The sequence below is a fragment of the Vidua chalybeata genome, chromosome 1 (genome assembly GCF_026979565.1).
Source record: "Vidua chalybeata isolate OUT-0048 chromosome 1, bVidCha1 merged haplotype, whole genome shotgun sequence".
In the NCBI taxonomy this organism is placed as follows: domain Eukaryota; kingdom Metazoa; phylum Chordata; class Aves; order Passeriformes; family Viduidae; genus Vidua; species Vidua chalybeata.
This window is the reverse complement of record NC_071530.1, coordinates 49,401,310-49,426,360: the sequence shown is the minus strand read 5'-3', so window position 1 is coordinate 49,426,360 and position 25,051 is coordinate 49,401,310. Positions and strand designations below refer to the sequence as shown.

At 37.3% G+C, this 25,051-nt stretch overlaps 2 protein-coding genes across 7 annotated transcripts in view; one reads left to right on the top strand and one right to left on the bottom strand.

The window, feature by feature from the left end:
* The window catches only part of FBXL2 (F-box and leucine rich repeat protein 2), a 51,402-nt gene extending 47,609 nt beyond the window's left edge, over positions 1-3,793 (top strand). For both annotated transcript variants that reach the window (XM_053951510.1, XM_053951520.1), the window contains 2 exons: positions 730-942; positions 1,889-3,793. In XM_053951510.1, coding sequence (XP_053807485.1) covers positions 730-942; positions 1,889-1,996 — 321 coding nt within the window. In that variant the 3' untranslated portion in view covers positions 1,997-3,793. The remainder of the gene's footprint in view (positions 1-729; positions 943-1,888) is intronic.
* Positions 3,794-4,019: 226 nt separating this feature from the next.
* Positions 4,020-25,051, bottom strand: part of UBP1 (upstream binding protein 1) — a 35,768-nt gene continuing 14,736 nt past the window's right edge. For 2 of the 5 annotated variants that reach the window (XM_053943635.1, XM_053943661.1), the window contains exons 3-16: positions 23,846-23,922; positions 21,615-21,720; positions 20,907-21,013; positions 19,560-19,712; positions 19,293-19,403; positions 18,646-18,753; positions 11,918-12,021; positions 11,200-11,254; positions 10,929-11,022; positions 9,386-9,476; positions 8,637-8,743; positions 7,247-7,389; positions 6,633-6,684; positions 4,020-5,900 (exon numbers count right to left, since the gene is read on the bottom strand). In XM_053943635.1, the coding sequence (XP_053799610.1) occupies positions 5,863-5,900; positions 6,633-6,684; positions 7,247-7,389; positions 8,637-8,743; positions 9,386-9,476; positions 10,929-11,022; positions 11,200-11,254; positions 11,918-12,021; positions 18,646-18,753; positions 19,293-19,403; positions 19,560-19,712; positions 20,907-21,013; positions 21,615-21,720; positions 23,846-23,922 (1,346 nt within the window). In that variant the 3' untranslated portion in view covers positions 4,020-5,862. Of the gene's footprint in view, positions 5,901-6,632; positions 6,685-7,246; positions 7,390-8,051; positions 8,092-8,636; positions 8,744-9,385; positions 9,477-10,928; positions 11,023-11,199; positions 11,255-11,917; positions 12,022-18,645; positions 18,754-19,292; positions 19,404-19,559; positions 19,713-20,906; positions 21,014-21,614; positions 21,721-23,845; positions 23,923-25,051 lie in introns of those variants that run through there. The other 3 variants (XM_053943645.1, XM_053943653.1, XM_053943673.1) reach the window with 3 other exon arrangements.

Here is a 25,051-nt window from a genome sequence, read left to right as displayed (position 1 = left end):
GAATTCCCTAAAGAAATGAGGAGAGTGCTTTATGTGGTGCCACTGCCTGAGATGCAACATCATTTTCCGTGTTCTTCAAATTCAAGGGAGTAAAAAAATATGCTGAAGAGGAGCAGATTTTTTTGGTTTGTTATGCTGACTGTTGCAGAAAAGACTGCTCCTGCAGCTGTACAAGATGTTTATTGCTCCTTGTCTGTACAGCCTGAGGTGCCAAATGTTCATGGCTTGTTTTTCTTTGAAATCGTTATTTGGCAAATCAGTCTATTGTGATTGTTCTTTATCTGTGTGGACTTGCACAGCCTTGGTCCTGGTGTATGTATGAGAACACGGCAGCTGTGAAACAGTAACCCCTGAGCAGATACTCATCTATTCCCATATGTTCTCGATCATCCTTTAAAGTTGTTTCTGGCATAGTACTGTTTGCACTGTGTGGGACAATTGGAAAAGAATTCCCACATTCATAGAGAGCAAGGGGGCCTGAAGAGTTTTTCCAGTGATGTGTTTTGGGACTCAGCTCGTTTGGAAGCAAAGTCAAAATCAAGTACAGCCATTTTGTTAAGTAAAGCAGTTTCTTTTTTTTTTTTTTTACTTTTACAGATTTCAGCTGTGTATTATTTGTAGCTATTTAACCACTGAAGTGAAGGGAGGTTGAAGAGGACTTCTAATGTCCAGAGGCTCAAGTAACTTAGGACTGAGGGATGTTGTTAATTGTTTGCCTCTCTGTTTTAGAGCTTATCTCACTGTGAACTGATCACTGATGATGGGATTCTTCATCTGAGCAACAGCACGTGTGGGCATGAGAGGCTGCAGGTGCTGGAGCTCGATAACTGTCTCCTCATCACGGACGTGACTCTGGAACACCTGGAGAACTGCCACAACCTGGAGAGAATTGAGCTGTACGACTGTCAGCAAGTCACACGAGCTGGAATCAAACGGATCAGAGTATGTGTTTCCTGGCTTGTTCCCATGGAAAAGCCAGAGCTGTTGGTAATGCTTGAGATTGTAGCAGTCCTACAGTTGTCCCAGGCAAGGAAGGCTGGATAAACTGACTGTCCTTCTGTTAGGTCCCCATGTGTGTAACTTCCCTCTATGAACAGCAATAATTGTCAGTTCTAACTTGTGACATTTTGCTGTTGGAATCATGAGCTCTTACCTTCTGCTTTCTGTATTTTTTTCAAGTAGTTTTAGGATGGTGTAATGGCATGCTAAATCCTAAATATATATTAATACACAGACCCAATAGTAAAACATCTGCATGGATATTTCAGTTGATGGGCTGTAGGGCCCTCAGGCCCTGGAATCCAGCCCCAAACCTTTTCCCTGAGTATCTCACCCATTAGGTCAGGGACCACCTGCATTGTGGAGGCAGCGTTTTAGCCTTGAAGTTGAACTTGTCTGCGGCTTTGTATCCCAAATTTGCATCCAAACACTTTTGCAACTGGAAAGATCATCCCTGATAGTGACTCAAATTGAAGGCAGAAGCACAATTTTATTTCGTTCTGCTTTCCAGGATGAGAACAGCAGCAGAAATATGGGAGACAAGGTTCAGAGAAGCTGTCCCTCAGTAGCCAGGGTCCATCCCTCTCGCCTCTGCAGCAAAACATGTGCCTCTCCTGATGCGGAGCTGTCTGGGCTCATCCATGCTTTGTTGGGGAACCAGAGGGAGCCCTGTGCAAGTTGAGTGCCCAGACACTGGTGTGCCTTAGCTGAATGGTCATAAGGAAGTACATGTGAGGAGAAAACAGCTTGGCTGGTATCCACTGTATAGATGCTTTCTTCATAGCTAACTAACCTTATAGCCCTTGCTGGCACAACAGTTGAGGTGTGCTGCTTCTCTTTTCAGTTCTGTTCTTTCTCTCCCATTCTAATGCAGCCTTTTCACCCACAGGCTCATCTACCTCATGTGAAAGTTCATGCTTACTTTGCTCCAGTAACTCCCCCTCCGTCGGTCGGAGGGAGCGGACAGCGCCTCTGCAGATGCTGTATTATCCTCTGACAGTGAATGCAGCCACACAAAAAATGTTGTTGTTGAAGAATGGGACAGCAAGTCAGCGGAAGGAGTCAGTTTCCTGACAAGTCCTAATGGTGGTGTTTGGTCATCCAGTTTTGTGACAAGAAAAGCGTTTTTTTTTTTTCCAGGTAAAAATCTTAACGTAATGTGCAGCTGTGGATTAAGTTGGTGATGCTTTGGTTTGTATTAGTAACTCCTTCCTTCTGCTGGCATGAGAACTGCAGTACCGTGTCAAACATGTGGGCATTGCAGCGTAGCAGCTACTTGGTGGAAGTTCACAAAACTTGGAAGTTAATTTGTATTTGTCAGCACTACTTGGTGTGAAGTTCTGCTGTAACGTGGGGGTCAAGGCTGCCACGCCAAGGAACTGAGCCTGCTGTTCTGTAATATACACCACAGATCAAGTATCAGGTTTTAATGACAAATCAGCTTTAGCAGATATTGACCAAAAAATGCAAAGTAATCATAAGCTCTTACAGTAAAACAGCAGCTTGTTCTTTTTCATGATCCAGCTTCATATTTAATTATGTAACAGGACATAATAGGTAATGTCACAAGGTAAGGTAGCACTTCAAGATACCCATAGAACTAGAAACACTTCCCAAGTTTTTGGACTTGGTTCAGTTGAACTCTGCTGGTACAAAGCTTGCCTGTCGCCGATGCACGTTCTGCCTGATGCCATCGGCCTTGAACAGGAGTAAGAAATCCACTGTGGTAGAGCCTGTGCACTCTACTGTACCTGCTGCCACAGCCATCCATGGTGCTTTCGCTAACGCCATCCCCGCGTCCTCTGGGACTGCCACGGGGTGGAAGGAAAGGATGCAGCGCTTCCAGGAGGAGGGGTGTAGCACACATGATTTTCTACAGATGAATGGAAAACAGGTTAAGCTACAGAAGACAGGATGGAGCTAGGAATTCAGTTTGCCCCACCCATTTTAGGGACAAGCATATGGGCTCATCAGTCTGTGGGCAGGAGTTGAACCATACCAAACCTGTGGTTTTCAAATGTAGAAAGCCAAACTCTTCACATTTGGTTAAGAAGCTGTCAGCTTCTGAATGATAATAATAATGATGATAAAAATCTATGTATTAACTCTTAAGGCCATGCTTTCATCCTTAGTTTTTCAGTGCTAGACAATTAGATAAACTTTTTATATTAAGCAATTTAATTATCTGAGAGAAACTACTTGACAATTCAGAAAGCTTTTTTTGTGTAAGTTTGACTGTGTGTGTGTGTGTTTTAAGAGTTCAGGCCTGTGTTTACTGAAAATTAAAAAGCAGTTGGAAAAGCTAATACTGGACAGCACTGCCATTTTCCCCCTGCAAATTTTAAACAACTTCTCAAAAGGAGTGAGTGTGAACTTGAACTTCTGTGGCCAGCAATGGCTGAGTTGTGTGGACTCACAGAGGATGGGGGCGGTAAATTAAGACCTCAGCTTTGGGGTTAAATTACACCTTAGACTACAGTACATGGATTTCTTTACTTTTACAAAGTAAGTCAGTCTGGGCTTCTTTTGCACAGTAGTGGAGTGCTGTTACAATCATACTTAAGAGTTCCATTCAGACACTGCTGGTTTAATGACAGTTTTAACTAGATTTTATTCTCAACTGTACCAGGGCAGTCATTGATACCAATATGTCAAGATGTGTTGCCTTTTGTTGGCTCATTTTTTTTTCTAAGACCATAATGAACCTTGTAAGTCTATTGCATTGAAGATGTAAAAAACAAATGGAACCTACTCTGATATAGGAGACTTAAATAAACAATCAGCTGATGTCAAACTTGAATTTGTTGGAATTATTTCAAATCTAAGCAAGATTTCTGCTAGAAGCAGAAGATCTATGTGAATGCACTGTGTGCAGGATATACTGCAGGGCTGGTTTACTTCCCTTCCTTACCTTGACCAATGATTCTTGCTAGAGCAGGTCTTGCAATTAATCTAAATCTTAACAATCGACTGTCTCTAATGTGGGTGTGGGGAAAAAAGTAAACAAAAAGAAAAGCACATTTACAAAATTATTGAAAAACATTTATTATACTTAAATTGAAATGTGTACATCTTATTAAAAAACAAAAGCCATTTGCTGGTGCCATAATTTAATTCCAATTTCAAGTGAGCTGGACAAACTACTGTACAACTTTCAATATTCTTTAAAATTAGATATTTGGATACTTTCCAATCAAGGATTTTTCCACTTTTATAAAACATTTGGATTTGAATATGGTGTGAGCTAAAAAGACACAAGTGTCAGTTCAGGAAAATATTAGGACCAAACAATACCCAAAGATGAACAACTTATAGGCAGAAATGTTTAAGTACATAAAATTTTACTTTCAGTGCAGAAAAAAAAACAAACAACCAAAAATAGGAAAAAAATTCTAAGTTTGATGAATTTAAATTTTCAAAATGCTACAGCTTTCAGAAGCTTTTCTGCTAAGCACTTGAGCCAGTTATGAAAGGGGAAATGAAAAAGTCTAAGTTGCTTTTTTACATGCTGTAGTATTGGTTTAAATGGAACACCGCAGCATAAAAAGCAAACTATTCCCAAGCTTTTAAGCCAGAGATCAAGTTGGAACTTTCCAAAGGCACAGAATAACAGTTCTGAAACTGTCGCTTAATACCTCTGGAAATACCCCCCTCTAAGTACCTGACCAACTGAAACTTAATGTTAGCCTAGGAAATGCTGTGCCATGACTTTACAAGACACATCCAAAATACCAAGAAAGCACATTGCCTGTTTCAGAGTAAAGTAAATATTTGGTCATATGGAGGAGGCACTGTAACGGGTGTACAGTATGGATGGATGGAGGGTGCAGGAAGGTCAACTGAAAAGGTAAAAGATTTATCCAGAATAGGAGCTCCAGCAGGGCATTCATCTGCTGGGAAGGAAACTTACAGGGTGTGTATTTAGTGTTTCTCAAGCAATTTATTCGATGCTGCTGAAAGCTATGACAGCCCTGTGGTGCCAGTGGGTCATCTTCCCTCATCTGCATAATTCCACTGCAAACCCCACTTCTCACTGCCAGTATTTTTAAACCCACAATTTTACAAGCAAAGAGTTAAACTGCAGCAGTGCTCTGCAGAGAACCTAGGAAACTAAACATAAAGGATGCATAGGCAATTCTTTTCCATTAAATTCATTAAAGCAAAACACAATTACTTGGTACCCCATAGGATTTATATTAATCCCTCCAATAAGGTACTATTGATAATGCAGTTTGCTGCATGCATATATTGCATCTGTCTAGGGCTTCTTAAAAGCCCTGTTCTGGCATTTACACTTCTTACATACACTCTTATACACAATTTACACGGGAAGCTGTTTTGACAGCTTTACTCTCAAAGACCTGACAACCTGATCACTATCACCTTAACTACTCATCTCCACACAGATTAGCATGTGCTCTGCTAACATCAAAAAATAAAACCAGCGTAAGGTACAAGCACGTAATAGACAAACTGGCACAGAAAGGTAAATGCCCCAAAATAAGTTTACATTCATCTCCAACTGGATACAGGCAATAGAAAAGCAGCACTGCTTCGCTTCTATAAACTGTATCTACTGGCCATAGTTTGCCTTATTTCAGTGAAGGGCAAGCACCTTTGCTTACATTGTCTTCCATGCCTGTACAGAAGCTGTCATGGCATTATACCTCTCATGAGGACACTTAGCTATGGCAGTGATAAGAAAGTTCACCTATCAAACAGCTCATTAGAAAGGTCATTTTGTGTTTTCAATATGAAACATCTTATACAGTGAAGTTAGATCCTAAGGTTTTGGATGATCTTCATAATCTTTAGGCAGGACTTCGTTCTGCATTGGAGTATCAGTCTAGCAAGTGTGTGATGTCACTTCAGAATTATATGGAAGCCTTCTCCATTTTCAGCTGAAAAAAAAACCAAAGGAAATGTCTGTCTGTCTTTGTTGAATAGAATCACAGAAATACAAGCCAATGCACCAAAACACTCTAGTATGGACTTTGATAATAAACTCATCTGCAACAAAAACTTAAAGGTTTCCTACTTGTGCTAAACAAAAATGTTATGAATAATAATTTGTAACTGGATCTTCAAAGAGGGACAGTTTCTGTAGGTAAAGTTTGCACAGAGTCAAACGTGTCCCCTGATTACAGCCATTTGCTGGTATTTGTACCAGAAATAAATTGGAGTTCTGTGGAAGAATGGGATTCAACAACAGGCTATTAAATGAAGATGACTATTGACTAGCAGAGAAAGAACAGAATGTTATGCTCAGGTTTTCTGACTCTCAGGACTCAGTTAAGATTCAGTTTCTGAACTTCAGAGGTACTACTGCCAGGATTTTTATTTTTTTTTAACCTATTTTGAAACTTCACCATTCTTGACAATTATTAGCAGCATCACTGTCCAGTGATAGCTGACTGAATTTTACGTAAGTTTGTTACCAAACCCTGCACTGGTTCTGAACTGAAAGCTCAGAGAAGACCCTGAGATGCTACACAGAGGCTGAAATCTGGCTAGGAGAGGAAGAACTCTGACTGTCTTCTGCCACTGTGTATGCAAAACTTTTATAATTTTTAAAGAAGGGTCCTTGCTGGAATAAACTATTAAGTTTTAAACTGTCAGAAAAGACAACATACCTTTTATTGTGGTGAATAAGAAACAACTCTCATCTTGAAAGTTTTGAACCATCTAAAAAAAAAAAATTTCAAAACCTTCTGAGTATGACCAAAACACAAAACAAAAACAATCCTGATATTAAACACAGCCTTTTGTGAGCAATCATGTATTTTTGGTTTTGTTTAGCAAGTGACAGGCATATAGCAAATCAAAATCCATATACTATTAAAATACTGCTCTTTACTCTTGTGACAACCAGCTGGGAGCCTGGCTGTGTTTTTGGGACTCTGTGGAGCAGACACTTCAAGAAGCAGAGTTCAACGATGTTTAGATATTCTCTGCCTTTGGGTGTGCTCAAAATAAATAAGCACTAAATAACTGCTGCAGCTTCTCAGAACTATATAAATCAGCTGCCTCTGTCTTCTCATAGTTTCAGTTTAGTCATGCAGAGGAAAAGTCACATTTAAAGAATCCTCCTGTTCATTTTATTGTAAAGGAAAAAATACTCTAAATGTCAGCAAACACTAGGGTTGCATTATCAAACAGAAAAACCAGTAATAAATGAGCAAGCATAAGAAAACCCTCCACTACCAGTCATAAATACAATGCCAAAAAAAAAAAAAAAATTAATTACCTGATCACTAACAAGAATGTGGATGCCTGTGGGACCCTGTCTGTAAACTTGGTTGATCTGATGCAAAGGAATATTAAATGCCAAAGCAAGCTTGCGTGTGACTTCTGAGGCTGCCATCTCCTCTAAGTAGATTGCATGATAAACTACAAGAAAAAAATCATTTACATAAGCATGGTACTAATGGATAACAATAGCTATATGAAAAATATCTGAATTTGTTTAATTGTTTACTTTATACTTTCAAAAATTTTAAAACCTAAAACTTTAAATTTACTCTCTTCCTGTTCTCATTAAAAGCATGAACTGCCCTAACTTTTCTTTCAGGGAAAAATCATAAACACAACTCTGATGGGGGAGGCTTCTATTTGCTCTGAGACTGAAGGCAACTTCCACATTTTTTCCTGTATCCTGCACAAAAAGGCACAATCATATAAAACAGACTTTAAAATGGATCTTTAGAGAGTCACCTAAAGATGGTTTTGAAAGCAATTTTAGGCAGTCTCAAAAGAATCAGGTAATACCTGCATCCCACTTATGTACCTATGCTGCTGCTTTAAATACAGATGTAGATTTTGGGTTTTTGGTAAATAAAGCCTTTTCCAACTGTGTGAATTAATTTTCTATAGATCACCTCAGAGCTGAATGCAATACAGCAAAGAGAACAGTGAGACAAAGTAGCTGTTCAGTTTGAAGCTGTATTTACTGTTCGGTATCTTTATTTAACAGTGCAAGAAACTCCTGGCAGCTCCAAGTTTGCATGTTCTTCTGGCTGAAGATATCTTGAGTGAAAACACATATTTGACAGCAGCAGTATTTTATTTACAGATCCTCCTCCACCTCAATTCCTGCATGGAAAATCCACAAGCACTATTGAAGTAGACTGCAGATTTTAGCTGGGGAGAGGGGTCTCTCAAAGCCAAGAGCAAGTAAGGATTAATTTTAAATAGCTCCATTCTCTTAATTGTAAGTGTGACATGGATTTATGAATAAACAGTTACATTTCCATCTGTGTTGAATCAACAATTCTCAGGAAAATAATACTAAAATCAAGAGCGCATATTCACTACTTGGCTGTTTTTCCTTGTCAGGCTCTACAGTTTTAGTTCAGTTGCACAGAAAATGACAGCAAAATCTAATGGGAAAGAATTGTTTTATTTGCATGAAGCTTTTACATGCACCTACATGGTTGATGCCTTATCTGCAACAACACGCACAGCTGATTCCAGAGCTCCTTCATTCATGACCATGTAACTACAGGTAGTTTTATCAATGGACTGAAAATGCTCAATGGTTTAACCTTGAGAGGTTTCAGGTTCTGTGCTGTTAAAGCAGTAACTCAGCCCCTTCCCCACCTACGCAGTTTCCCTGCCGTAAGCCCTGCCTGCCGTACCGTATATTGCACCGTTGCTGTCTCTGCTGCCCGCGTCCTGGCGTTCCAGTTGTATGCTCCGTAAGGGCTCCTGGCACACATAGATTGTTAAACGGGGCCTCACGGACCTGCAAGCCAAGGAAATCACGTGTCAAACAAAAGGCTACTGCAAATGCAGAGGCTGATATGCCACAACTGTAGGTTCGTTATGCTAGCAGTACACTTGATATGGTTTTTATCACTGAGACCAAAAAATTAAATTAATCTCTAACTAAGTGGTCTGAGTTGCTGCTGAATTGAAACAAAATTTCAATCCATTCAGAGCTCCTAGGGACGCTGCTTGTTGGACTCCTGTAACAGGACTACCGAATAACAACAGCAATTCTTCCAGGAGGGCCAACAGTACCAAACACCCATTTCAGACAGAATCAGACATCCCCTGGGATGCTGCCTGTGTTAGCAATACCTAGCCTCAAAAGGCCTCAGGTTGTTCTTAGCTCCTCAATGACCAGTTTTGTGTCTTGGCAATAAATCCATCTGTAGCAAAAAAACTGGCAGGGCCCAACTGCATTGGTGCAGCCTTACAGCCCACCTGCATCTCACCTGGGCATGCCCTGGAGGTGGTGCACAGGAGGAGAGTTTTAAACATATTGCTACCAACTCCTAAGGCAGATCCCACAGGCACCAAGGCCCATCCACACTAACTTCCCAAATCTCCCCGTTCTAGAATCCCCATCTAAATCTACTCAGCCTCACAGTCAGCACATCACCTGGATTTCAGTGCATTATACAGCCGAATTCCATCGGCTGGACCACAGATTTGTACCAGATCCTCTCTTGTCAGCTTTAATAAATCAGCACCTGGACAAACACATGAGGATTTATTGAAGATTACTGTAGCACATCAATTCTTTCTAAAATAAATGGTACGTTCATTTAAACCAAGAGTAACAAACTTCACTGTGACAAAAACGGAATTTGGGACACAGGAATAAGTAAAATTCAGCCAGGCTCTAGTGAGTGCCAAATAAATCAACCTGCTTTCCAAAGGTGGTGAGTTACAGTTTATGCTGTTTACAGCTTTGAAATAGTACGAGTCTGCAAGGCATACAATTGCTGTGGAGAGAGATGACTAGAGAAACAGTGGTTTTTGCTGGCACCCCAGGGTAGTGGATTTTGAACACATGCAAAATACAGAGCAAAAATATTCCATGGTTTGTCACGCAGTGAATTACCCCAGACATTCAACTACCCATCCATCATTTCCTCTGGGCACTTAAGTTACGACAATGCACTTGTGTATAGAAGGTGCTGCTGAAGCAAAAAGTGGAAGGACAGATTTTTTGAAGAGCAGCATGAGTGTCAGCAAAGAAAACAACACTCTGAAATACATCAGTCAATGAAATAGTTGAGTGGGAAAACAGGTAAAAAGTAGTTTTAATGCATAAAAATACTCCACACACTTTCCAGGAATGCACAAATAAAAGCCAGCAAAAATAAGTGATCACAGCCTTTAAATACTACAGCCAAAAAAAAACCAAAAAAACCCAAAAAAAAAAAAAAAAAAAAAAAAAAAAACCCCAAAAAAACCCAAAACAAACAAAAAAACAAAAAAAAAAAAAAAAAAAAAAAAAAAAAAAAAAAACACCAACTGAGGTAATATAATAAAACTCACATATATGACACCTCTTGTTTCAAAAACAAAAAAAGCCAGCTAGCTAGTACTTGACTTTTATAAAGATAATAATGAAAAAGAAGAAAAGTTTCCCAAGAGTCTTTGTCAGAAATTTGGTACTAAAGTTTATTGAGAAAGTTCAGCAACCCTCATACAAGAAACACAGGTCAAAAACTAACCAGCAGCAGAAGAATAAATCTTCCCAGAGAAAAAGCCTGGTACAAAGGAATTCTGACAGAAGCATGAGCTAACCAAAGAGGCAGAGAGCTGGCATGCTGGCATCATTCACAACACTGTCCTCATCAAGTGTCACCAAAGAAAAGGAATTTACTTATGGTGAGTACTGTGTCATGCCACCCTTTGCACAATTCCATGGAAGGCTTCAAAACACAGCCCCACACTACCATCCATCTATTGCTGTGTCTTGTGTTCAGACATACAGTGGGAACTGCACTGCTGTTTAACCAGCAAATCAGTAAATAAATATGTATACATATGTATATATATTTATATATAATATAAATATATGTATATATGGTATACATAAATATGTATACCATAATGTTCTTAGAGAACTCTTTTCCCACACAGAACTTGCTCAGTAACACAAAGAAAGAAAAAAAGTAAACTACAGATACCTGAGAAATTTGAAAAGAGCCTTGTATAGGCAGAGAACCTATTCTTGAGCAACCATTGCTGAGTTTCCTGGATTGTGGCTGAAGGATGAAGCTGCTGTAAGAAACGAGATTGCATACCATAATTTGGATACTAAAAAACCCAAACAAAACCCAAGCAATTAAAAATCTCTCCCTCAGTTCAACACTTTCTTATAATATCAAGTGTAAATCAAATACTCTGACACAGCTATACAAATACACTTATGGTCAATATCAGAAAGGAAACACTCACATCTCCTGACCCTTGAGAGGTTCCATCTCCTTGATGATTTGGGGAGGAAGAATTGCTACAGATTAAAAAACAAAACCAAGTATTACTAGAATTCTATAAACAAAAATATTTAAACATTGATGAAAATTAACTTGAAATTTCCAAAACAATAAATATCACAGTTGAAAGAATTAAAAGACTCCAACTTGTTAAAATAAAGAGAAAGACCATTCCACAATATATGGATCAGACCACACCACTGTCAATAATTTTTGGATGAACTGCAGGTTTGGTTACAGTAGTTTAATTAACACACCTTGAATCAAAATGCTTTCACCAATGCAAGTTTTTGAAAATACTTGTTTGGGCTTTTTCTTGCAAATTATACTAACTGTGTATGATGGAAATGAAGACTGTTCTTACTGAAAAAAAGCTAAAAATAGTTTCCATAGACAAGGACTAAATTACAATAGTGAAAAGTAAAGTATCTGCTATATGATGAAGGACAAGAAGTGGTTTTAAAAAATGTATAGTAAGAAAGAAAGATAGCGAGGTAGAAGTAATTACCTTATAACTGAACCATGTGATACAAATGTCATACTCTAAAATGAATATATAGGTCAAAACAATCTCCCAGTTCCCCAGGAGAAACAGAACACAGTTGAATTTAGTCAGAAAATGTTCTGAATAAGCCTGATTAAAATGCCACCTTTAATGGGGATACAGAATAGAAACCTACCTGTCTGGGACACTGTAGGTGTTATGCTGAGCAGAGGTGAAAGTTGGAGCAGGAGTAGGACTGTTGTTTACAAATGTTGTAGGAGTATCTGGCCATGGTGAGCACTAAAGATAAAGAATTAAAACTTAAGCTTCTTTTGACAATACCTTTTTTACTCTGATGCACACTTCTCTCATTTAAAGCCAGGGGTTTATCCACAGACTATTCTGATTTGCACTTCCAAATAAAGACTCCTACACATTACATACAGCTATTCCAGGTAAAAATCAGCTCTGTTTTATCTTGTTCTTTTATGAAGACTTCTATTCATACTGTCTTCTCTTTTAAAAAATCTACAGATTATTCAGTTTAAATCAAAACCAACCAACCCTCAGCCACCTGCTGGAAAAAAAAGTTATTTTATCCTGCACAGGATGAAAGGGTTGTTTAAACTGCAGGGGTAATGACATGACAAAAAGTGTTCTGTGATATCAAGTAAAGCTATGAAGCTAGATTGCACCTTGTGGATAAATTTAATGTCTCTGCCTTGAGAGCTATCAAATACAAACAAAATTTTCAGTGGAAATCTTGTAAATTCAAAATTTTTAATAATTTACTGCAGGACTAAAATGATGCTTACTTACATGGACTGATTTTTCTGAACTGCTTGGTAAACTAGAATTTTTTAAACAAGCTTAAGTTATCACAAGTATATGATAACCCAACTGTCAAATTTTGTCAGTCTTTTTTGGGTATTTTTTTACATCCTCATGATAAAACTTTTCTAAACAAGGCTACTTTTTAGTGCTTCCAACAGTACTAAAAATCCAGTATTTTAAAGAAAAACAAAAACCAAACAAGTTTTGATATGTTCAAAGACATGATTAAAACAAGCAAGCAGCCCAAGATCAGGTAAGCCAAGACCATGCCTATTAAGACAAAAAAGATTTTTGATATACTTATCATGTACCCATACAAAGCTAAATACCTTGTAAGAAATTTCCAGATGTATATCACAGCCTTGTAGAACAGAGTAGAGGGTATTATTCCATTAATACCAATGGAAACTTGTTTCAACAATTTTGTGTCGAAAAATCCTTCCTCTATTTGGGGGAAACAGTAAATAAGGGCAACATCAGCTGCCACCTTCTGTAAGAGAGTTAGCAACATTTCTGTGCTGGACCACAGTCTTCACTTGTTAGCGTAAAACGGCAAGTTCCCCAGAATGGCACATGGAATTAAAATAAATTTGTCTTGCATGCAAATAGCTTAAAAATGAGGAACTTTCTTTATCTGAGATTTGACTCAAACCAGCATTTTTGTTAGCCACAAAGTCCACAGTCTTTGATTACGTAGTCAAAGCCACCCTTTGGGCTACAAACAGTGCCCCACACAGAGCATGCTCCTCTATGATCTGGTAGGGTGACACATTCTTCCTCCAAATCTGTATATTCCCACCTGTTGTCTCTCTTCTCAAGCTTATTTAATATTAACCCCAAAGATGTTACATCAAGTAGTTACAAGTACCCCTCATTCCCTAAATACGTGATCCAAAACTGTAATTTTAAAATAAAAGCACGACATAATAACACTAAATTTGTTCCTCTGAAATACTTCGAAACTGCAATTAATTTTTTTTAATTTTGTGACATTCTTTTCCTAAATTTTAATCCAAGATGTTTATGTGGGTACACAGATGCCAGTTCCACATCCTTAGCAACCATTCCCATACAAGATTCTAGCCACTATATATTTAAATTCAGGGGCAGAGAAGAATGCACTGGTGCCAGAGAACACTTTTTGAGCCATTCCCAAGGTAGGTACTGCAGTCGGTGTTTCTGTCCTTCAAACCCTTCAAGCTGAAGTTCTTCACAATGAAGATCTGGGTTTAAATCCAGGAAGAAGCACATTTGAAGTATTCAGAAAAATAAAATCCCAATCCAAAGCAAGTGTCCGTTCTTCTCCCACAAGCATGCTTTCCTGCTTTGTCTCCTATTCCAGAAAAAACACCACTAACTATCCACTGAGACTGGTTAGGTTAGTTAAAGGCTGGTTAAAAAGAAAAACTAAATAGTAAGTGTAATATGACTACAACACATCTATTGCCTCTGTTTTCCTTGTTTCTGTCTTACAGGCTGGGGAGGGGAAAATGAGTATTTGAACACTGAGATACTTAATTCTGAAAGGTTCAAGGAAGAAGAAAGTCTTCCAGCAATTAACCCGAGCTGATTATGCTTTTGGAATCACTCTCATGCACACATATCCTGCACTTCACAAACTGGATTAAGCAAATGCCTGGCAGACCAAATCCATTAACACTACAAAGACTAAGCAAGGATGTGTTTTCTTTTCTAACATCCAGCATGATGATTCTGAATTGAGGGGGGTGAGGGCTACAACACGAATGGATCACAGAAAGCTGCACTGTTTCCCTGAAAAAGCACCTGCCATTGTCACTGTCAGGGACAGAACACGACTTCATCCTTGCGGACTGATCCATCAGGATATTTCTTACATTCCTAAGCCAAAACTGAGTTAACCAAGGGACATTCAGGAAGTTAATGATACTAATACAGAAGCCCCTGACCAGTAGACAAAAACCTAGGAGAAAATGTCACCCTGACACAAGGAAGCACTCAACTCTGTAAAGTGCCACCACAGAACAGAAAGAAGATTGGTACTGTGTCTTTACCTGTAATAAGCAATTAATATATGCTGGTGAATTTGCCAAGATCATGTTTTTGAGGTCTGAAGACTAAATGCCCTCCATTACTAGCACACTGATACAATACTACTGATACCACTATTCTCCAGAAACAATGTCTTATTTCCAAATGGGGCTTAATTCAGGAGAAAACTATTTTAGTTTCAGATGTTTAACAGCCTTCTGTAAAGGCCACAAATGAAGTTTTACTGAGTTAAAAAGAAATGTAAGAGTTCTTTCTAACTATGACTTACCAGATTAAAGATACATAGCATTTAAACTCAGAACATTCCTAACTGCAGAGGAATTGCAAAATCTCAAATTATTCTACGCCGTGGTTTAATGTAATATCCCTTCCTACCTCCAATATACTGGAATCTGCCCAAATTCATGCCTTACAAGAGAGTAAAGCTGAACTTTGACAAAGATCATACTATATTCAAAGACCAAATAAACATGAAAACAAAATACAAACCCAAATACAGTAAGTCTAATTTGTTCTCCAATTTAGACTTACACTTGGGCACACAGCACCTCCTTAGAGAATAAAGCATCAATTTTCTTATATGTGGTATGGAGCTTTTTCAACCTTTCATGTCTACAATTTAACATTCCAATTTACTTCAAGGTCTATACCTGGAAGTCTTTTAACTTCCATGTGCTCTATAAGCAACTCTATCTGCAAAAAATGACCATTTGACTGGGTTTAATCAATTTGTAGTTTATGTATTCAAGCTTGTGACATATAAAACACAGTACTATAGAAATCAACCAAAATACTGCAGACAGAAAAAAGTGCAAAGGCCCAACTACTACAACACAGATTTTCCCGCTTTTACAAATTCAAAGCACGGGGATAGAAAACAGTGGGGACTTTTCTCCCTTTTTCATTAGATAAGAATTAACTTTTACACAAGAAGAGAGAGGAAAGCAAAGTGCCTCCTTCATAAAGTGGCCCCCGAATGAAGGTCACATGTACATAAACATCCACTCTGAGGTCCAGAAGGCAAGGTTAAATTTGTAGCCTTTTATACCTACAAAAAAAGTTAATGCTCCATAGTGTGAAGAGTCTAACGAGCAGTTTAACTGTGTCCTGTCTGTTTGGACAACACTGAGATAAACATTGCAGAACTGCAGTGAATGCACTGAATTTTGATGCATCCTCTGAATTCAGAGAAGTAATGGAAAAGCTTATCTAGATGGCATTCTTATGAAAATAAGTGATAAGGGAAAGATGGGTAGTTAGGATAAAAATCCCTCTGATTCTTCGGAAGGACAGAAGAGCAGAATGACCACTCAGAATGGAAGCTTCACTAAATTCCTTACATTATGTTAGAAAGCCATAAGAATTAAACTGGAAAGAAAACATATTAGATTCAATGTTTTCTGAAGGAAGCACAGTAAGAAACCAATCTGTCCAAATCCAATTGTGACTGAACTGGAAACAATCACATAGGAGAAAAAAAAAAAAAAAATTGTAATATCTAACAAATAGAACAGCAGAATCTTGGAGGGGTAAAATAAAAAAGCCAACATACAAAATGAGATGTAAAAAGCAAGTAATGAAAGGTTAGGTTAGGTGTAGCAGGAAGATAAGAATTCACAGCTTTAAAATCAAAGAGAATTATAGACAGGATCAACAATAATTTCAAAATTCAAAAAAGGTAACAGAGTATTATTTCTGGCAACTAGTAAGCAGCACTGATTAAGTCACCAATCTTGACTGCATCTAGTAAAAATACATTCCAAACAATTCTGGTTTGGTTTTTTTTCTGTAATAGAGCTACAGTTCCTACAGGACTTGTAGGATCCATCATATAGAAACACATAACATGTGAAACAGTGTCCATCTCGTACTTAAACATAGGGAAACAGGTCTTCACTTTTTGTGTCTCAGCACCTCTGTGACAACAGTACTGTACACATGGAACACTTGATCTGCCTCTCTGAGGGAAGTCTGGAAGTAGCCAAAGCTTCTGATGGCCATGTTTACGAAGACAGATTTGCAAGGACAGAACTGCTTTAAGTAGAAACATTTATCATCTCTGTCCATATTTACAGGGCCCACAAAAATAAGCCTGTCTGACAAAAGAAATGTCTGACAATAAGCCTGTCTGACAAAAGGTGACAAAAGAAATAGGTCAATGAATTGACCTTCAAGATGTAGATCAGATACTCCTTTTCTACATCAAGCAAACAAGTTTTACATTCACCTTCTATAGCTAAAACCAGTAATGAGTGCATAGAAATAACCAAGGCTTTACTATGAATGCAGAAAAAATAGTGTTTCTTAGTATTTTGAATGGGCTTGATGATTTCTAATAATTTTGCTAATGATAAAAAACATTGTAATGATGGAAATTGCATGTGTTGAAATCTGCAAACACCAAGTTAGCAATGCTGAAAAGATTTCATCCAGTGTGGATAAAATTCAAAATGGTCTCAACAAACTGACCAAATTATCTCAAGACAGCATTTTATTACAGGCAAATGAGAAACAGGAATAGTGAGCTGCATGATTCAGAGAACTGGAAAGCTGTACATGGCTCTTATTCAAAATAGCCTATGGGTCACTATCCTTTGTGTGCTTTGGGAAAGACATCAGAAGTCCAATATTGTCCTATTTAAGCTCTTCTTCACTACAATTAAGGTAACATAGAATTAAGGTAATTCATAGAAGCTTAGTATTCCAAGAGATTGTTAAGGAAAAGTTAGGCTATTTCTAGGTATGATTAGCTACACTTTGTCCTATTCTGGACAATGGATTTGTCTTATCTGTTTAAAAATACCTTTCTCTGTTATTCTTCCTGCTTGATAAGCAACAATCAATCATTCAATGAAATACTTGTAACAGCAGGAGAAAAACACAGAAATCCTTCCAAGGACAAGCTTCAAAAGATGCTTTATAAGCAAAAGTGATAAAAGTCTGTTTTCTCCTGCCTCTCCCCGAAGGCCAGCTGGAACACATAAAAGAATGAACTGCCAAAGAATCATAAAGGTGCACCTTAAAAAAAAAAAAAAAAAAAAAACACCAAAAAAACCAAAACCAAAACCAAAAAAAACCCAACAGCCAAGAACAGTAGAAGCTCATTCAGACAGCTCAGGGCATACAATAGTTTTGGGTGCACAAAACAAAACATCCAAATATCCTCCAAAGAACCCATCTGACTAATATTGCTTGCTCCTTCCCACCCAGTTACATGGGTTATAAACAACAAGAAGCATTCACTGAAGTATTTTATAACCTAAATATAAAACTTTACATGTCATTTTCACAGATCATAAAATGAACCAAATCATGCTTAAACACTCTTGGTAAAGAGCTTCAGCACAGTATGGCTGTTCAAAGAACAGTCAAATAATGGCCTTCCACAGTCATGTTACTGATTGACATTTAAACTTGCCATATGAAAGATGTAGAATTGTTCCTCCTTAAGGAACAACATTTAAGAAATCTAAAATGCTAACCCTTGGCAGGATGACTGCACAGGAAATATGTCAGGGAGGGCACAGGATATATGTCAGATTCCCTCTGAAGTGCACAGATAGGGATAACATAACAGATCATGAAGAGGAGCTGACTCTTCTGAACTGCATTAAACCTGCTTGGAGCACAGTATGTAGATGGTTAATGGAAAAATCACTAACAACCATCTGGAACATGACATGGCTTTTTAAAAATACTGATGTACACGAAAACTTCTACTGAATACAAGTACAAATAGGAACAAACCACTAAATTTAACTGTTCTTACTTCCACTAATTACACATGTATAGCAAAGCAAACTGCTATTTCATTTCAAGTCATATAAACTGAAATCTCTTGACTCAAGTTACACAGTCCCTCTGCAACAGTTTAAGTGTTAGATTTAGGAAGGATTCCTTTGCTGAAAACAAACATGGAGTAATTGAGATACAAAGAAGTGAATAAAATTAAGACACAGCAATCCAAGTATTTTTACTTTACATAATGGAAGTTTCTCCTATATCTAACACTGCACAAGGTTATCTTGCATAATCAAAAGGTAAGCAGAAGTCCCTTACACTGCCTCGCTTTGCCAGAGAATCACCGTAGTCTGCTGGCAAAGTCCGCTTGCTGGACTTTTTCTGCTCATGTTCAACTGCATCTTCAATTATAGGCTCAAGCCTCATCTGGACAAACACCAAAGATGTGGATCAATTTCTTTTCATTATACAGTGAGGAAAGATCTAAAAGCCTTTTAAAAATTTCTGAAATATTTAGAAAACTGCATAGAACTCACTGATGTTTAAATAAAAAAACCTAATGAGGCTCTGGCCCTAAATTCAGTAATCTCTGAAAAACAGACTTTGAAGCTCAAATCTGGTAAATCAACTTTAAAAGTCCCCCCTCTTTTTTTTTTTTTTTTTCTTTTCAGCTGCAAGATTTTGAAATCTGTATCAAAAGTCTTGCTCAAGGGTTCAGTACAGTCAGTCAAAAGTGCTCAATCTAAAGTGTGTTTTACTACAGCATCTATTGAATATCTAAATCCAAGTTTACTAAACAAAATCTTAAAACTGAACGTTGCTGCTTGCTGAACAAGTTTGTCAAATAAAAAATTTATCTCAATGCAGAAATAATTCTTCCCCAACCCTTCCAAGACTGCAGCTAAGTAATGCGCTGTATCTATGTATATTCCCCTCAGACAGCAAATGCAATTTTATTTTGTTACCTCTGTAAGAACTGTGGTGTCATATGAAGGCTGATACTTCTCTTTTTCATGTGCAGTTCGCTTTTCCATCTTTTCCCTGTCTGTTTTCTGTTTTCTGTCTGCTCCTTTGGGCTAAAAATGAACAGTTATTTGAACATGAACACAAGTGGGAAATTGTTTTAGAGCTGAAATATGATCTCAGACATGAACCATTACAAGCAGTAATAAAATGATTTCCCATATCTTTATGAAAACTTAGAGACTAAAGGATCTGTTTTCTAATGTTACCTTAAAAACTTTGATTTGACAACTGGCTGAATGCAGATGATCTGTATATTCTCCATTTTCAGTCTGTTTAAAGGTGTCAACCTGAATCCTAAAAGGAACTCCTTTCTCTCCTCCGTGTTTACGAGGGGTAAATTCAGTGCTGATACAATGTACCTGAGAAGAAGCACGGACCAAACAAAAAGGACCCTCAGAAGCATTTCAGGCATGAACTTTATTATATGTTACCTACATCATATGAACAGTTTCTTGTAAAAAATATAGCAAAGCTATAAAAGGTCACTGACTAGAAGAGTTTTTCATCTCATGCAACTTCATCTCAGAGTATTTTCAAATATGCCCAACTCCTTTAAAACTCCAGAGACTTTTTAATCAGTCTGTAATTGCTTCAGCATCAGAATGAACACTGTGTTTATAAGCTATAAAGACCCCTTAAGGGTATCTAGGAAGAAAAATCAATGCAATAAAGATTGTTATGAACTATCTCACTGGACAGTACTCCCAATTTATTTTGCTTCCTTATGGAATTTTAAGAGAGCCTGTAGAAAAACCCAACTAGAGTGGCATAATATCAGTTCCATTTTCAGTCTGTTATAATTTATTCTAAGGAAATATATAAAAAAACCTATTCCCTAATTTAGCTCTCATTTCTTCAAGGCAACTACATTTTAGCAACTATGTAACTCTTACTAAAAAAAAGTATCTTTATCTAGGTCAATGTTAATTTACTGACAATATAGAATTTAACCTATTTTGACAGCCAGAGTAAGAAAAGTTGCTATGTAAAACTTCACAGCTATACTTTTTTATAATGAAATCAGATCTGAGACAAAAGTAAGCAATGGGAATATGAACATTCCATCTAAATAATTTTCAAAGAAAGCAAGCTCACTTGCCCTGAATATCAAATACACAGATAATAGAATTCCTACAAGGAAACCTACTGACATAGTAAGAAACATTTTTTGAGTGCCTGATTTAAAACACTTTTCTTGTAGGACAATACTTTCAATTTTGAATTCTTAAGCTAAGCCTCTGCTGAAAGTAGTATTAAGAGTTACTGAGAGGAATCTAAGTTCATTATTATACTTCATACAACTAAATATTTTAACTATGACAGCTTTCTTCAAAGACTTTTTTGAAAACTTTTTATTTAAGTTTTCGATAAACCCAAATTCAATAGAAAAACCTTACTAGGGACTCCAATAAACCTATGAACCCGTGTTTTTTTGGTATTTAATGACCATCCCACAAATAATAAACCAAGAAGCTTTGTAGTTCAAGTATACTATGCTGTTTGTGACCTGAAAGGCACCAAATACAGACATCCAGTCAAATAAAGTTTCAAACCTGAATAAAAGCAGATGTACATTTTGTTGGATCCCATAAAAATTCAACTGCGTTGAGCTGGCTTGGATTTGTCTTGATATCAATGACTCCAACAGACATTGGAATATCTATTAAAATAAGTAGCATATATTTCAGAACAATCATACAGCAAGTAAACACTATAAATAAATCGTAATATAAGGTTACCATCACCATCGAGGTAGGATGGAAAAATGTGGGCTTTGGTGGCTTGACCAGTTTCTCCTATAGGACTGATACAAAGAATCTTAGTAGATTCAACATACAAAGTGCTCAAGGTTTTGGGCACTGTTTCATTCTCTTCCCCTGCTGCCACCCCTGAGGTTATGCAGCAAAAATGATCAAGTTACACAAAGTACAGAAACCATGTTGGCACCGTTTTCACAATCTAATAGAGAAAGTTACTTCTGTCTGTGTTCTCACAATCACTGCAACACTTAGCAGTCAAAATCAGAAAGAATATTAAATGTGTATGGCTGCAGAGCTGCTATCTTACTTTTATAGCACTTAACATTTGAAAAGAACATAGAAGTGGTAAGGACGTTTATATTCAAAACACACACAATGACAAAGCAGCATCCAGAAATCTGGTCTGTCCTTTTTCATCAGCCTGAGCATAAATGTGAACGTGATCAATTTAAATTTGGAAATTGAATTCCATACAGTGGCAACAAACAGAAACAATTATACCTAAGTCGAGCAGCCTGTCCCCAGGGCGGTTCCACTTCCAACCCTCTAGCTGCTGGTGCTCTGTGTACTGCAACCTTCTGTCATGGAACACAACTCTTATAATGCTCTAACAAAGAAGAAAACAAGCCTGTGATGAGCCACAGAGTTACTACAGATAAAAGTACTAAACCATCCCAAAATAGCCACAGTGCTAATAAATACATTATTTACAGCAAAAATTTGGCAAGTGTCAGTATCCCAGAATATTCCAGAACACAGAAATAGAACTGAGCAGCCAGAGATACTTGAAAATGTGGTAAAAATGAAAGAGAGAATTACATCTGATTGGATACTCAAAAGGTCACAATGAATTACATACAGTGAGCTGAGCAATGCTGGCAGCACAGTATCAACGCTGTGTAGGCAACACCAAAGTATTTTAGAGAGAAAACACCAAAGATTTCATTTATTAAGAAAAGTGGTGAATATTACTTGATCATTCTTTTACTGGGAATTTTGTGAACTTGTGTAGGACATTTTAAGAAATAAAATAGAAAATTCTCTTCCTAGTACTTGTAAGATATTTACAAAAAAATCTATATTTCTCAACTTCTCTAGATAAAATAGTCATCCATAACAACTACAACATGATTAATTTTATTCAGCTAGAAGCAATTCTCTAACAATACCTATTTTTGTGGGCAGTTTTGCTACTGCTAAATGAATGCACATATAAAGCCATTTGTTACAGACAGGCTGGAAAAATACTGTAAACATTGATTATTACCCAACAAATAGAAAGTAGACAGATTTGCCTGTTTTTTCCATTATTCTACAGTCTTCCATGTATTAACGGCAGCTGGAAGTGTCCACAAAACCCAAGAACTTTTATATGGAGTGCCTCTTCAAGATGAATTGCACTTCCTTGGATTTATTTCAAAGATAATGGAAAGCAAATGTGTGCATGTACACAAACAAACACAAATGCACCATTCCTTCTGCATTGCAAACTGGCACGTTTGGAATTCTGAATTATCTGTAGCCACCTTTACCTCCACGAAATTATTTCTTTGGTAAAATACTGGGCATTGATGCAGCATTACAGTATCTTGCTATGGTAAAATTGACTTTCCTAAACTTTTACACTGCTTTGCCCTATTGTGTCTACCAAATGAGTCATCACCCACATACAAACCTAGAAAATTACAGAAGAGAGACACTCAAGGCTACAAGGAAATAGCACCTAAGGGGGAAAAACAGTCCACATGCTTATAACAGCAAGTCACCATGTCAGGTTGTAAAAATTTTAATCACAGAACTCTCAAATCCCACTTTTATGCTTGTGCTTAACTCTTCCTGAAATGATCTCTAAACAAGCATCCTGCAGACAAATAAGAACAAGGCCTAGAACCATACAAGCAAGCCAAAGTTCACAAATTCCACAGCCCAAAGCTGGCAGGTAAAGATTTAGCCTCCCACAGGCACACTGTTCTGGTGCATTTATCAGCACCACTTTCAAAGTGACTTTAATTGAAGTTTTTCCCTTCTATCCTAATACCTGAATAAGATTTTTTTTTGAGAATTCAATAAAATCAATAATCATCAGATGCTTCGAAGAAAAATCCAAACCCCTTCATCAGTTCTTTTAATCATCTGTACTTCAAATTGGTTAATTTTTCAATTTGCCTCATTTTTATACTTCATAAAATACCTCAGATCAACAGTACCTTCTACTAACATTGAAGCACAAGGAGACAAATCTGGAACTGAGGAAAGGGTCGCAGCTGTGGAACAAACTGCTCAACAAGCAGCAAAATTAGAGATCCATTCTCCTATGGATGTATCTCCAATATCTCTCTGCTGCAAACCCACAGTTTGGCTCCATGTGTTTTCTGTAACACTTAAGAAACATGATCACAATACCTCCACTTTTATCTAAATGATCCTCTACCTTCCTCTCACCTCTCCTAATCACTTGAAATGGACAATGTGATGGCTCAGAAGACACTGGATACAAAATATAGACACTGGATACAAAATCTACAGACAACTATCTTAAGCTTTGCATAAATACTTAGGTCTACAGTGCACACAAGTCCACATTGGGTACTTATATCCATACGTTTTTATTTGTAAACATCACTGGTCCACATATTCTGACCAATACCTAGTGACAGCAGAAAAAAAAAGAATTCCATAAAATATACAGTCTCTAGTTTGTTAGTAACACTATCTAGTGAACTTAAATTCACCTTCACCAGTTTTCCATTGATCTCTGGTATGTCTCCAGCTTTCCGATTATCTAGCATCCGGATCTCATAGGACTGACCTTTAAAGAGAAAAAAAATTGCATGGGTAAAAGAGCACGAGCACAAGGTTATTTTGTGTTTAATGCATTTAGATTAGCTTTGGTTCACAGTACACAAGAATAGCAGTACCTGAAACTTGAATTTGAGCAATCCAGATAGCAATGCGCACTTCACACCATGCAAATTAACAAAACAAAGTGGTCCCCTTAAAACCAGAGATATTTTCAAAGTTTAATTATTTAATTTTGTGTCAAGTGTAACTACTTGCTTCTCTATTTTTTTTTCTGAAAACAAAACATTTCAAGGCTGAATTCCTTTCTTTTTTAAAACTCCTGAATGGCAACATACCGAGAACCATAACTGGTCTTCCAAAACAAACTCCTGTAGTTTTCTTACTTTTTCCAAAACATGAGTATTATTCTCTCATGTTTAATTTTGTCCATATACCTGTTGCCTTTGTATGATTTTATGGTCTGTATGATTTCAGAAATAGACCTTTAAAAGAGACAGTTACTGTTTATTTCAACAGTATAAGCAAACCTATCTTTCCAGTGAATATGATAAATTGTTGTGCTTCAGAAGCAAAGCTTGTAGCAATTTATTTAATTACAAGGATCTTTTTCATTCCAGAGTGAGCAGCACATATTCATTTGCAAAATCATATTTCCCTAACTAAAACATGGGACAAAATAAATTTCAACATCTTCACTAAGATGAAATGTAGTAAAATCATCACCTACACTGCCCTTCAGGCTACCTTTATGGTCCAATGTATAACATATTTAAGACATTCTGAAATGCCCTACAAGGCAATAACCCTGTGAATGAGCAAATAACTTCTTCATCTCCTTTCACTTTTCACAGACTGAGGTTACTTCCAACTATGGGCGGTTTCAGGGTTTTTTTTTTTGCTGAAACACAATAAGCATATTTATGTATATCCTCTACACGTGTACAGGCTTTCCTTACCCAAGCAGCATGTGAACATTGATACAGTCACTGATGACATAAATCCATATGAAATAGATGTTCACCTAGTGCAGCTGAGTAAATAATATGTAATTCCTCCTCCTATATTTAACAGGAGGAAACTTTTCCTGTTAGTGTGATTTGTTCAATTACCAGTGTTATTCTACTCACACAGCTATA